Below are 14,288 nucleotides of genomic sequence, written 5' to 3' on the forward strand. Positions count from 1 at the left end.
CTGTATCAAATTTTATGCCAATCCATCTATCTAGTCAACGTTGAGCTATTTCATGGGATAAGTGAAACATTTTGACCTGCTAGTGGTGTTATAGATAAGAAGTCAGGGGATCACAAAAGTTATTAGGATTCATCATGGGTACCATGAGTGTCCACACATAATCTGTCAGTCATATCTGTGTCTGTGTGTACATGCATGTGTGTGTGTGTGTGTGTGTGTCAGAATCAGAATCAGGTTTATTGCCAAGTAGGTTTGCGCATACAGAAATTTGCCTTGGTGTTGTTGTGGTGCATAACACTCAAAAATATACACAACATTAAATAATCCTGAGTATAAAAAAAATATGTAAAATATATTCAAAGTGAGTGTGTGTGTGCATAAAGAGGCCTCACCAGCATGTCACCCCAAGCTGCTGGGTAAACACAGGGAAGGAAAGACAAAACCGCGCACTGAGCTGAATTAAGAGAGGTGTATGTCTGTGTGTGTGTGTGTGTGTGTGTGTGTGTGTGTGTGTGTGTGTGTGTGTGTATGTGTGAAAGACAGGGAAAGAGAAAGTGTGTGTGTGATTGTCTGTGCCTGTGCCTGTCTTGTCATGGTTTGTAAACTGTGAATAATGACACCGGGGTGAGTAAGTCATCAGCATTGCAGTCTTGTGCTGCTGCCTACACATGCACACACACACACACACACACATACACACACGCTGTCACCCATTACAGTCTTTGCATCAACACACACACACACATATCATGCCTCTTTCCACTGATACACTACATAACCCTCATTCCTGATGTACAAACACGCTATTCCTGACCACCAACCTTTTCCCTCGAAGCTCAGCTGTCAATCACAAAAAAACGTTCTTCACAGGGGGAAAAAATGAACTCTATATTTTATAGTCGTTAAATAGTCTATGAGCTCTTTAGATGTTTATTTTGATGTCGTCTCTGGTTGTTTGTTTACCGCATCGAGACTCATGAAACAGCAGATGGGCTATTAGCTTTTAATGAATACGATTTAACGGCATGAATCAGACTAATGTAATGCAGATATAGGATGAGGCCTGGCACGCTCACTCTCCCCAAACTCAGCTGTTTTACTTTTAATCCAACACTTGCGGTCGTCTACGTGAGCTGGATTGCTGGATGACAGATGAATAGAATGTGTGAATGACTGATGGATGAAAAGGCTGATGCAATGATTGAGCGATCAGGAGAGTAGTGCAAGCGGTTGATGGATGAAGCAAATTGTGGGGGAGAAAAATAGATGGAAAACCCAAGTCTGAAAATGACAAAGGGTCGTTGGGCGCCAGATTGATACATTATCCGCTAGTGAGAGACAGACAAGAAGGGAGGAGGCTGCTTCAGCTTATTGGGTCATAGAGTTTGTGGCAGATCAGGTCAAAGACGTGGGTGAAAAAAGTTTCTGACCTGGCAAAGGATACGCAGACTGGGGCACACATACACATACACACACACACACACACATACACACACAGGCAGATGCACAAACCCTCGCAAATAGACCCAGACACGCGTCCATGTGCTGTCACATTCTATTTATCTATTCTATTTATTATTGTAAAGCCATGTAAGAGGCAAACAGGAAAAGGATATGATGTCACTGACCAAGAGTTTGTGGCCACCAAGTGGTCTGGCAACACGTCCAGTGGTGGTCATTTTAGCTGTGGTGTGTGTGTCTGTGTCTACATCTTGTGTGTGTTTTGGACACTCTTCCAGGCAAAGACTGCAATAAATTTGGTCATAGTGCTGAGCTGGTTTTAAAACTTGCACACATGCACACACACACACACACACACACACACACACACACACACACAAACACACATGCAGCCTATCTGTCATAGGCAGTGTGTAGGTGTTAGAGCTGGGGTTATTGACTCGTAGAGACGGAGACAGCAGCGAGCACCGAGTGAACACACTGCTATCGGAATACGATTAATACTGTCTGGCTGATGGATTAGACTCATTACACAAAGAGCAGGGCAAAGGAGGGCGGCGGAGGGTGGAGAGGATGTGGGAGAGAAAGTTGAGGGAGAGAGAAAGAAGAAGAGAGGCAAGGGAAGACAATGGATGGAGGGAAGGATTTAAGATGTGAAAATTGAAATTTGTGGTTACTCTCAGTTCCTCTTTGCTTAAAATATCAAAAAGAATGATTTCAGCGTAACGCTGAGAGGGCCTGCATGGACCTAGAGGCTGATAAGCATGTGGACTGCCTGGATCAGTGACACAGGAGACATCAGGATTTTATCATTTACAGCATGTTCAGCCAGCTGTAGCGTGGTGTGTGTGTGTGTGTGTGTGTGTGTGTGTGTGTGTGTGTGTGTGTGTGTGTGTGTTTGTGTGAGTGTGAGTATGAGTGAAAAGATACGTCCTAAAAGTTTTGAGAAAGAAGTGAAGTGGAGTGTTTTCTAACATGTGAGTCGGAGGAGCACAGGTGCACAGTTTGATGGGATTTTTGGTTGAGGCAGCCTCAAGTCTAAATATCATCGTCAGATGTTTAGAGGGAAACCATGCCCCCATTACTAAGTGCTTCTCAGCTCTCCTCATATGCAATTACTGCATTACTGCAAGCCACTGTCCATTTCTCCTCTGTGTGTGTGTGTGTGTGTGTGTGCTCAACAGATGTATTCCTCACTTGTCTATAATTACACGTGTAAACATTTCGGATGATGTCATGGTCTCAGACCGCTGACTAATCTGTTCCTGGGCTGGAAAGCGACGTAATCAGTCTGGCTTTACACATGTGCACACACACCAGCACATATGATCGTTGTTATTTTACCAGTTAATCTTTTGAGGTAGACGCGATTAGAAATGTCTGTTCAGATTGTTGTTACCTCAGCAACAAGACGCTTGTGCTACAAGTTTGGCGAGCTGCTTTACAGCTGGCTTTGTTGAGGGCTCACTACAAAACGACTGGTAACTGAATAGAAAGCCCAGGAGCTATTTATGTAGGAAATCAGTAGGCAGAGTCGTCTTGGCTTTCCTCTCGGTTTTCAAGGAAGAAACATTGCAAAATAAAAACTCCTTAGCAAAGCAGCAAGAAAAAAAAAAAGCACAGTTTTGTAAGCTGGACACACTCATGGAGACTGCCATCCTGGTCGCATGACAGGCACACTGGCGCACACACAGGGGACGTCCTCTCTGTCAAGTCAAAATGTCCCCTAGGTGTCCACCCTGGTGCAGTAACCATAGCAACCGTCTTACCTGGCATTTAAAGTATGTGTGCGAGGCGTGATGGCGAATAAGGGAAACAGACAATGAGATGGGGAGAGAGTGAGAGGGAGGAAGACTGCAGATCTGTCATTCACGAGCAAAGTCAATATTAGTTTAGAAGAGAGCGACTGGAGGAGGACGCTGAAAGAGGAGGCTATCTGTGTGTGGGAGAAGGCGTGTGATTCTGCATAATAACTTCTCTTCTCTTGAAAGAGCATATAGTAAGAATTAATTTCTGTCATGCTGTTCATGCTCAGTTTTTTAAATGCTGCCAGCCAAGATTTCTATTTTTAAGTAGTAAGTTATTGTCCCTAAACCAGAGGCGTCATGATCCCCCCCACCACCAACACCACCACCACCATACACACATACACATTCTTCCACATTCCCAGGTGCCAGTGCTGGCCCAGTGTGTCCAATAATCCTCTGCATTGTCTTCAGGAAGCCTCCTCTCCTCCCTCTCCTCCTTTTCCTTCCTCCCCTCATCTCCTCTCTTTTCTTTGGGAGTCTTTCTCCTCCTAATTGCTCACAGAAGTGTGATCTTTGGGGGTCCACTTCACGGCATTGCTCCCTGAATTAGCTGAAGGATCCACATACACACTCACACACACACACACACACACACACACACACACACACAGAGTCTCATCTTGGTCTCTCTTCCCGACCGTCCCGTCCTAAACATCCACCAAAACTGAAACTTTCTGCATCCTATCTTCTCCCTTCACATATTCTCACTCTGTCTAATTCTTTCTCACTTTCTCTTACTTTTTTACTCTTTCCAGCTCTTTGCTCATTCACACATTCTTATACTTAATAGGATTAAATTCTCCGAAAGGGATTTGAACAAGATGATTAGTTTACTGCTCTGCCAACTCCGACCCATACCCTACCACACACAGAAACACACGGGAACTCCCAGTTTGCTGGACCTGGGAAGAATCTCGTGGCAGAAGGGCACATACAAAAGATTTTCAGAAACTGTATAACAGTAGGTAAGAGATGTGTGTGTTTCCAGTGTGAGAGAAAAAGAGCAGGGAGGAGGGGAGGGATGAGGGGTGCATGTCTGAGAATTGAGTGCTGCTCTTTCATGCCCAGGTCTTCTTAGACACGCAGGGCGTCAAAAGCCCCTCTCACTCTGAAAAGACCCTTTAGAAAAGCAGCACTAAGCTCTTAACACTGGAGACCTGACTCTGTCACACGCACACACACACACACACACACACACACACACACACACGTCCTTGGCCACCAGAGGTGAGAAAAACAGACAAACAATCAGAAGATAGAGAAAAAGACAAATGCAGCTACATCTGGAAATGCAGTTTACATTTGAAAACAACATGCGTCCACAGCAGCATTTTCAGGTCATGTAATAATAATAATTTATAAAGATGTCCACACTGGTGCTAGATATAAGGAAACGAATAAATCTCTTCTTCTCCGTCCCTGCTTGGTCGAGAAAATTATCCATCCCAGCCGACAGGAGTGACAGAGGGGTTATTTGTGCAGAGTGTCAGCTGGTTAAACCTGCGTTCTGTCTTCTCCTGCTCTCTGTGATCAGCTCCACTGTGATTTATTAGTACTGTTTACTTTTTATCATATACATATTTTTAGTTTCTGTTGCCAGACAGCTGAAAGAGCAAAAAAAGGTTATTTGATCATAGCTCATCAATGCCACCTGACTACTGAGTCGTCCATCAAATCACAGTTTTTGGACATTTACTGGGACAAAATAAATGTAAGTTTATTAATGACACATGGCAAGCAGCTTTTATCACCAGTTCAAAATCCAAAGATATTCAGTTTACTATCATGTATGACAAAGAAAAGCTTAAAATCTTCCCATTTAAGAGGCTGCACTCAGTAAAGTTTCGGAATTTTTGCTTTAAAAAATGACCAAAACAATTATTTGATTATCAAAATACCTTTCTGTCAATCGTCTAACTGATTAATTGGCTAATCATTGCAGCTCTGTTTTATTGTTTTCCAAAGGCTGTTCACACTAGCACATGAGGTGGTATTTTTCAAAATCATCTACGCAAAAATTATTTTTTTAGATGGTTAAAAAAAGTGGGAGAGGACATTACAATATGAAAGTGAAAGCTTAGGCAAAGAGGAACACAAGATTTTCAGACTATACCTGAGTTGTTGGAGCATCATTCGATGTGCATCAGCAGTGTTTGAGTGTGTGGTCTCTTTTCTAACTGTTGTATCATGGCAGTGTGCTGTCAGGTGTTAGTTTTCAGCAGCAGTGTTAATGTGTGTGTGTGTGTGTGTGTGTGTGTGTGTGTGTGTGTGTGTGTGTGTGTGTGTGTGTGTGTGTGTGTATGTGGTTCCTAACTTAGCAGCATGATATAGTTCCTGTGTGGCTTTAATACTTCCTCCCCATCAAACAAAAACACACACACACTCACACACACATGCACACACACACACTGGGCTCAGCGGGAGCCTCTTTTAATGAAGGCAACCTCCCGGTTTAGGCACAGGGGCAGAGGTGAGAGGTTAAACCTTGGGGAAGTCCAAAAATCTGAAAACCAGACCAATTTAGGAGAAGACGGGGACAGAGACAGAGAGGAGGATGGAGAGGGAGAGGTCGATGGAGAGAAAGCCACAAAGGGAGAGAGTGAAAGAGAGGGAAAGTGGTGGGTGGGACATCCACCGAATGATTTAACTAAAAATGAAATTGAATCAGTTGCCTTGGCGCCAAACTGAGGAGGAAAATCCACTCGTAAGTCCCCAAGAAGTCAATTTCCTAGCTGGAGGTAAAACTTGGTTTTACTCTCTCTCTCTCTTTCTCTCTCTTTCTTTCTCTCTCTCTCTCTTTCTCTCTCTCTCGGTGGTGGTCTGAATGATGAATAGGGTTTAGAGTGGCCTCCTGCACTTCCTTAAGAGCCCCACACTAAACCAAACTGTCAATCACATGTGTATGCATGTACTTTGTTTGTGTATGTGTGTGTGTGTGTGTGTGTGTGTGTGTGTGTGTATTTGCATGTGTGTATCTGTGTGCTGTCTTTCTGTTGTTGTAGATCACAGGGAGAGGGATGTGGAAAATCAATTTCCAATCATCTCAGTCCTTCAGAAGATAAATGTATGTGTCAGACACACACACACACACACATTTACAGTATACTTATGCACAGCTCCACCTCTCTCGTGTACCAATCACATACGTACTTTAAACCACTACCTACTTATGGTGTTTACCGTAGCTGCATTACTCTAATCGAGATGGAGAAGTGAGTCGTACGTTCCCAAGTGAACATGTTAAGTGTGTGTGTAAACACTCTCCGGCCAAGATTAGTTGGCCGTTTACAGTGAGGTTTGTGTGCGGCTTAAAACACAGACATGCACACTGTCAAACTGTCATCTCCTCACATATGACACATTAACAAGTTTCTACTGATTTCTACATCGATAGACAGATGTAGAGGATGCAGACTGCAAGTTGAAGTTACATACTATGCTGTGTGTATGTGTGTGTGTGTGTGTGTGTGTGTGTGTGTGTAGGGTTAAGGAGCACTTTCAGCGTGTTTATTTGGTTTTAGAGTTCCAGCGGTTAAAGGAGCACGGCTGTTTTCAAAACCCCCCTGGTCCTGTAAAAACAGTATCAGGATACACTCTATTTGATTCAGACCAGCCGCTGTGTGTGTGTGTGTGTGTGTGTGTGCACAGGCATGAGGAGAAGCACATGTGTGTTTGCACTGTGTGTGTAAAACAGCAGAGGTGAAGCCTCTTTTTCATCTACCTCTGTTTGTAAAGTCTTATTCCAGGATCATGGAAATTGATCTCAGCATCAGAGAGCATTGAAACATGATTTGAACTTGCCGTGTGTGTGTGTGTGTGCAGGCACATACAGGTGCACATGTACATGTTCATGTGCTTTAGTTATTTGTGTATGAGGAATTTACATTTCACATTTGTTGGTCTTGTGAGTTCTGTGTATGCACCAGATGACGATGGATGGACAAAGAACTTCTTTGCATGTAGCCAGTGAACACATTTTACTTGGGCTGCAATTAACGATTTTTTTTGGCCGCAACAATTTCCCAGAACCCAAGGTGACGTCTTCAGTCTGCTTGTTTTATCTGACCAATAAAAAAGCACATTTAAGAAGCTGAAACCAGACAATATTCAGCCTTTTTGCATTATAAGTGACTTACAAGATCAATTTCCGTCGATTGACTTTCGACCAAACGTTTCAGCACTTTTTACTTCAAACTGTATTTGCTTAAAGCAGTAACTTCCACAGTTTTAGACAGCGACACTGAATAACAGCCAAATGCTGCAGATGCGAAAGAGCCACACAGACTGTGAACTGCAGCAAATATCAGCTTTCTAGTCATAATATCTCCCTCCTATCTACAAGCACATATATTGTCTTACATCTTGGCTAGCTAGGAAACAATCTTCCACAGAGGAAAAGTACACTCGCTTATGTCATCTGTTGAGATAGTTTGCTGGTCAGCTGTAACAGCTTTAATATCTTTATGTGCAAATGCCAAGATCAGTCTGTTTAGATACAGAATGGCCAGGCACTTTTTTCTTCAGCACCTTTGCTAACATCTGTCCCCTGGCATATAAACTAGTTACCAGAGAAAGTTTGTTTACATTGTGTCTTTGTGCTCCTGCCATCTCAGCTGTCAATCAAACATTTAAACTGGTCCACCTTCCCTCAAGCTTGGCGTCTAAAGGGACATTCACTTTCCCTTTTGTTTGCAAAAACAGTACCTTTTAGTGGACCTTAAAGCTTCAGACGATAATCCTCGAGAACAAGGATAAAACCACTCAAGATTCTCAGTCAGTTTCAACTCCTCTGTCTTTGCAACAAATTATCACTTCAGATGCAGGTATAGGAGGAGCAGGTGGAAGCGCAGGAGATGGATGATACCTGCAGTGCTGATTATACGATCACAGGCCGGGGAATGTGGGGAATGTGGTTGGGCATTATCTTTTAGCCGATTAGCTTGCTGGAGGTCACGGGGCACCAGTAGGGGTCAAGAGCTGGAAGGTCAACGGTGAAAGGTCAAATAGTCTGTCTGGAACTTGACTTGTATTCACCTGGCGGCTGACGACACAAACACACACTGTCGAGCCTGTTCCCAGTGAGGTTAGAAATTTTTTTCTGATGTTGATTTTTTTTTTTTTATAACAGCGACCACTCATGTACATCTGTACGTTCTAGACAGCTGAATCCATACTTCATCTTTAGATGACTTTATTTATATTTGCATGGATGAGAACATGCTTATCACCTCATTTCATGTAACTATTTGTGTGCACACCCACTGGCCTACAGTACAGTATGTGTGTCCTTCACTAAATCAAGTTGCTATACCAACCAGTGATAGCAAGTATTTCACTCTGCAGCAAGCAGTAGATTTAGTCAGACACCTGTTCATGTGTCTGATCATGTGTCAGATGTGCCTTTGTGTGTCCATATTTATGTACTCTTGTGTGTGTGTGTGTGTGTGTGTGTGTGCAGGAACATGTATTACCACACATATGTCTGCCGTTTTTTTTGCTATATTCCAAGCAGCAGCTTAGTTAAAGTGGCTGAAAATTAAATCTCTGTAAACCCCAGCACTCATACTCACACACACACACACACACACACACACACACACACACACACACACACACACACATCCATCACTCACTCCTTAAAAGCAGAGGAAGGAGGGGGGGGTGGCGGGGGCGAGGGAGAGATGAGTGGGAGTGATGAGAGGAGGAACAAAAAGCTCTGAGGGAAGCAGAGGTCACTAGTGCCCCCTACAGGTTGTTTGAGCATTTATAGCCTCTTATTCCTGACTTGGATGGATGTTCAAAGCAGACAATTGTATTGCGTCTAGGCTCCAGATACGTGGACACTTGTCAGAGGAAGCGTTTTTGTGTCACTGAGAGATGAATAGAGACAGCTGATTATATTTGGCAAAGGAGTGCTCTGTGTGCAAGGAACTCAATTTTGCAGATGATCTGTCTGGCTCTGAAGTTCCGCCGTTGCATTTTGGTGATTACATCAAGTACTTGTGCTGCAAAGCAAGTGGCTCTGTGACAGCTTGGCTTAACTCTTTGCCATCTTATTTCTCTTCCTCTCTGAATCTTTCTCTCTCCCCCTTTCTCTCTGTCCAGTGATCTCAGCGAGAACCAGATTCAGGGGGTTCCAAGGAAAGCCTTCAGGGGAGCTGTGGAGATCAAGAACCTGTAAGTGGCACCTTGCAATACTTTTTGTTTGTTTGTGTGTGTGTGTGTGTGTGTGTGTGTGTGTGTGTGTGTGTGTGTGTGTGTGTGTGTGTGCGTGTGTGCATGAATTTGTGTGTATATGTCTGCACATCTGTCACTTACTTCTCACCGTGTTTGCAAATGTGCACAAACCCCATGTGCCTGTGCATCAATATTTCATTGTGTTAAATGTCATGTGCCTCCTGTGTGCTGTATTGACTGGCACCACTGCTCGTTAGCAGTTGTGTGCGTGTGAGTGTGTGTGTGTGTGTGTGTGTGTGTGCTTTGGATGTCACGTCACTGGCATTTCTGTTGTTTTCTCTCTTTGTTTTGCCTCATTCATATGATTGAAGATAATTGTTGGTCATTTCGCAGGTAAAGTAATTGCCCAGCAGTAATTCTATAAATATGGATTTTTCAACTATTTCACTGCATCCTGTTTTTTTTTCCACATCAGATAATTTTTTTGAAATGCCTTGCAATTATTGTAAAAGGACAGGGCAGAATTTGTGTCTGTGTGTGTGCGTGTACTTGCATTAGAATGCGGGTGACAGCACATGATTTACTGTCCTTATGTCTTAATTAAATTGTTTCAGCAAAGCGATTCTGAGAAAAGGGGGGTGGAGGGGGGGGATAGGTAAAGAGCCTCGCATACAAATTAGACGTCAGATAGAAGAGAGCGGGAAGAGGGAATGGAGATGTTGAGAAATACATCTACAAAGAACAAAGAGCTCAGGAGACAGAACTAAAGCAAAAGAGAAAGTGAGTGAGTGTGTTGATGAGTTGGCCGGATAGTTGATGCATTTTCATCTGTAGCTGCCTGTCTGGCTTGAATTTCATCTGAAGAATAAGCTACTGTAAGGTGGCTTTACATTTTACAACAGCCTCCTTTTTTTCTGTCTTCTTCTTTTTGTGTGTGTATGTGTACAGCCAGTTGGACTACAACCACATCAGCTGTATTGAAGATGGAGCCTTCCGAGCATTACGTGACCTAGAAGTACTGTGAGTACCTGTTTATTCAATCAACCTGCTAACAACAGCAGAGTTTTGGTGAATGACAACAGCAGGATATGGAACAGAGCGGCTAATATCCTTGTTGACCTTTGAAAGACTGCATTGCCTGTGCAGCATTTGAAAAAGGACAGTTTCATATATATTCAGGGATGACACTTAATGTCAGCTTCTGTGTTATCACTGTCATAATTCATTTATTAGATCACCATGTCTTTCGTGCCACTGTACAGCCCTGTTTTCTGTGCTAAAGTCAGCCTTGTGCCACTGAGAAGCTTGCTCGTGTTCCAGCTATGACAGCTATTAATAATCAACATATTGTGATGCAAATGAAGATTGCTTTAATTTAAAGTATATTAGGAGGGGATATTTTAGGAGGGGAGCAAGCTGCCGGAAAGAACATTAATAAAATTTTCTGTTATGTCATAGCACTCTATATCAGAGTAGATATAAAAAGACTCATTGTGATTTTCTACAAGAACAAATGTACATATTCTTTTGTGGCCGGTGTCTGCTTTTTTTGATCATTTTTTTTTTTTTTACTTGATCATTTAAAAGTAAAAGTGTGAAAGTGAAATTTTTGTTAGCCTACCAGAAACACTGTCCCACAGGATTTCAATGTTAAAATTTGCTATGTATCCTGCAGTTAACAGTTTGAGGGAATGATGACACGATGTTTTTAACTTCATGCCTTTAAAAAAAGTCAACAAGACAGAAGGATGTTTTCAGTCAAAAGACACAAATGATGAGGAAGGTAGTTAGGAAGAATGGCTACTGTAGGGGTACATAGTTAACAAGACCTTAAATACTTCATATGAAAGACAGCTTTGTTGTCAGCATCTATTAAAAATCACACTGATGACACAGCAGATGAGACCAACTTCCATGCGCTACTTTTTTAACTACGCCACATGTCCATGTACAAAAACCTGTGATGCCAGAAGAGTCCAATTAATCTATACGTCGTTATATTTTCTGCTCTTCTCTCTCTTCAGCACCCTCAACAACAACAACATCAGCCGACTGTCTGTGGCCAGTTTCAACCACATGCCGAAGCTCCGCACCTTGTAAGTTGCACCGCAGAGTATTTGGTACACATAACCGTCACAAGGGGAAGGATCCCTCTCATCCGCGTTCGTTTGTACAATTGATTGATCGGTCTGTACTTGCATCTCTCCTTCCTCCGCGTCTCCCCTGTCCTCAAATCTATTATTACTCCTCTCCCTCCCCCCACCTGTTCTCCCATCACCTCTTCTCCCTCCTCCTCCTCCTCCTCCTCCTTTTCTCCTCCCTCCCACCTCCTCTCTCCCCCAGTCGCCTGCACTCCAACAACCTGCAGTGTGACTGCCACGTGGCCTGGCTGTCAGAGTGGCTGCGACAGCGCCCCCGCCTGGGTCTTTACACACAGTGTATGGCCCCGCCACACTTGAGGGGGCACAACGTGGCTGAGGTGCAGAAGAAGGAGTTTGTCTGCACAGGTAGGTTGGGAGGCAAAAGGAGAGGGTGTGATTTGATGTGCTGTGTGTGTGTGTATGCAGGACTATTTGCTTTGCTGTCTGTTTCATGATTTACATCTGCTTGTGGCAAACCTGTTTTTGCTTTGTCTCGTTTGCTTTTTTCTTACTGTCTTTTGCTCATCCTCTTCAAGATGGGGACGAAGGCAAGTATTCATCTTACATTGCATGGCTTGGCTTTAACCCCTCACATTGCATTTCTATATGTGCTTATCACATTTTCTCTAAGTTTATACGAAAGAGCACCTAAAAGCAAGAGCACAAGATTAAAAATAATATAGCAGATAGACAAGGTCACTATTACGTTTAGGGACAGTTCTCTCACCTGCACACTTTGTTGTCTGGTCTATGTTTCACTTTCTCATTTTCTTCACTGAATTCTGTCAGCTTGAACATCCTTTGCCGTAGGGATTTACTCTGAGCATAATATATCATCCATGGATAATATTGGCCCTCTGTCTCTGTGTAGGTCACCAGTCGTCATCATCTTCCTCCTGCAGTGTGTTACAGTGCCCAGAGTCCTGCACCTGCAGTAACAACATCGTGGACTGCAGAGGGAAGGGACTGAGTGAAATACCCACCAACCTGCCCGAAACCATTACTGAGATGTAAGACACACACACACACACACACACACACACACACACACACACACACACACACTTTCTGTACTGCACAGGCATATACATGCACACACGCGTACACACCCGGTGCAGTGATATTTCTCTTGCTCTTTCACTGTGCGTCTCTCCATTTTCCTTCTTTGTCTTTTTCCACCTTTCTGTTTCACTACTTCTCTTTTTCTCTGAGCAGTGGAATAAAACCACACATCTGTGAAATGAGAAAGCCTGGTCATGCAGCTCTTCCCTGCTTAAGAAAATAATAAAGGGATGAGGGAGAAAGAATCGAAAGATTAATCTGAAGGACAAGACAGATTATATCTCTATCTTAAAGGGGTCATCAAGAAAAAAGGGAAGGATTAGAGCCACCAGATTTAAAGTGGCAGAGTACTAACAGAGCTGTAGGCGTGAGAGAAATGTGAGACTTGACTGCTCTAAAACTAAACTCTCTAAAGACCTGAACTGACTTGAGAGCAAAAACTTTCAAGTCATAAGATCTGAAGCTTGGAAAGAATCCTGTAGTATTGATTAGTAGGTCTATGAATTGACAGGAATTGGTGTCAGCTATGTAAAAGAAAAACTGTCAACAAACAGTTGAATGGAAATGGTTTAAATACTGTGTTATTTTCATGGTAAGTATTCAGAGACGGGAAAACACAATTTGCTTATGAAGACTTGTAACTTAACTCGGACTCTCGACTAATTTCAGACTTAACTTGAACTTATTTTCAGAGACTTGAGACTTGACTTGAAACCTGCTTTGATAAGACTTTAAGACTGGATTTGGACTTGACTAGATTGACTTATGACTTGATTTGTGATCTGATTTGACAGGTTTTTGACACTTGACTTGGACTTGGGCTTGTCCACACTAATGAGAGACTTGGTTTTAAATCTCAACTGATTTTAGATTGGTATTGGATATTTCTCTATTAACTTAAGATTTTATTTGAGACCCACTATGACAAGACCAGAGACATGACTTTGCCTCAATTGATTTTAGGCTTGACTTGGACTTGATTTGAGACCTGCCATGACAAGACTTAAGACATGACTTAGACTTGTCTAAATTTATTTTAGACATGGACTTGTTGCGTTTGATTTTAAACTCGACTCAGACTTATATCAATTGATTTGAGACTTGACTTGAGACCTGTTTTGCCAAGACTCAAGTCTTGACTTGGACATGTCTAAGCTGACTGGAGACTTGATTTGGACTTGTCTATATTGATTTGATAATTGACTTGAGACCTGCTTTGACAAGACTTTGAGACTTGACTTGGACTTGGGCTTGTCTAGACTGACAAGAGTCTTGATTTGGACTTGTCTCGACTGATTTCAGGCTTGACTTTGGCTTTTCTCAATTAACTTGAGATTTGATTTGATACCCGCTAAGACCTGAGACATGACTTGGTGTTGTCTCGACTGACTTGAGACTTTGATTTTAGACTTGACTTGAGACTTGACTTGAGTCTTGCGCTGATAAGACTTCAGACTTTGACCTACCTGGATTGATTTTAAACTTGACTTGAACTTGAGACCTGCTATGACAAGACTGGAGACTTGACTTGTTGTGTCTTGATTGTCTTGAGACTTGAGTTAGACTTGTCGCAATTTGTTTTAGATATGGCTTGGATTTGTTATGTTGAATTTTAGACATGACTCAGACTTGTATCGAT

At 42.7% G+C, this 14,288-nt stretch overlaps 1 protein-coding gene across 9 annotated transcripts in view; it reads left to right on the forward strand.

Annotated features, from left to right (window-relative positions):
• Positions 1-14,288, forward strand: part of slit2 (slit homolog 2 (Drosophila)) — a 95,344-nt gene that overhangs the window by 46,600 nt on the left and 34,456 nt on the right. For 5 of the 9 annotated variants that reach the window (XM_042388070.1, XM_042388003.1, XM_042388022.1 and 2 more), the window contains exons 6-11: positions 9,375-9,446; positions 10,395-10,466; positions 11,471-11,542; positions 11,790-11,953; positions 12,124-12,135; positions 12,459-12,597. In XM_042388070.1, coding sequence (XP_042244004.1) covers positions 9,375-9,446; positions 10,395-10,466; positions 11,471-11,542; positions 11,790-11,953; positions 12,124-12,135; positions 12,459-12,597 — 531 coding nt within the window. The remainder of the gene's footprint in view (positions 1-9,374; positions 9,447-10,394; positions 10,467-11,470; positions 11,543-11,789; positions 11,954-12,123; positions 12,136-12,458; positions 12,598-14,288) is intronic. The other 4 variants (XM_042388013.1, XM_042388047.1, XM_042388063.1 and 1 more) reach the window with 1 other exon arrangement.

This window comes from Thunnus maccoyii, chromosome 2, assembly GCF_910596095.1.
Source record: "Thunnus maccoyii chromosome 2, fThuMac1.1, whole genome shotgun sequence".
In the NCBI taxonomy this organism is placed as follows: Eukaryota; Metazoa; Chordata; class Actinopteri; order Scombriformes; family Scombridae; genus Thunnus; species Thunnus maccoyii.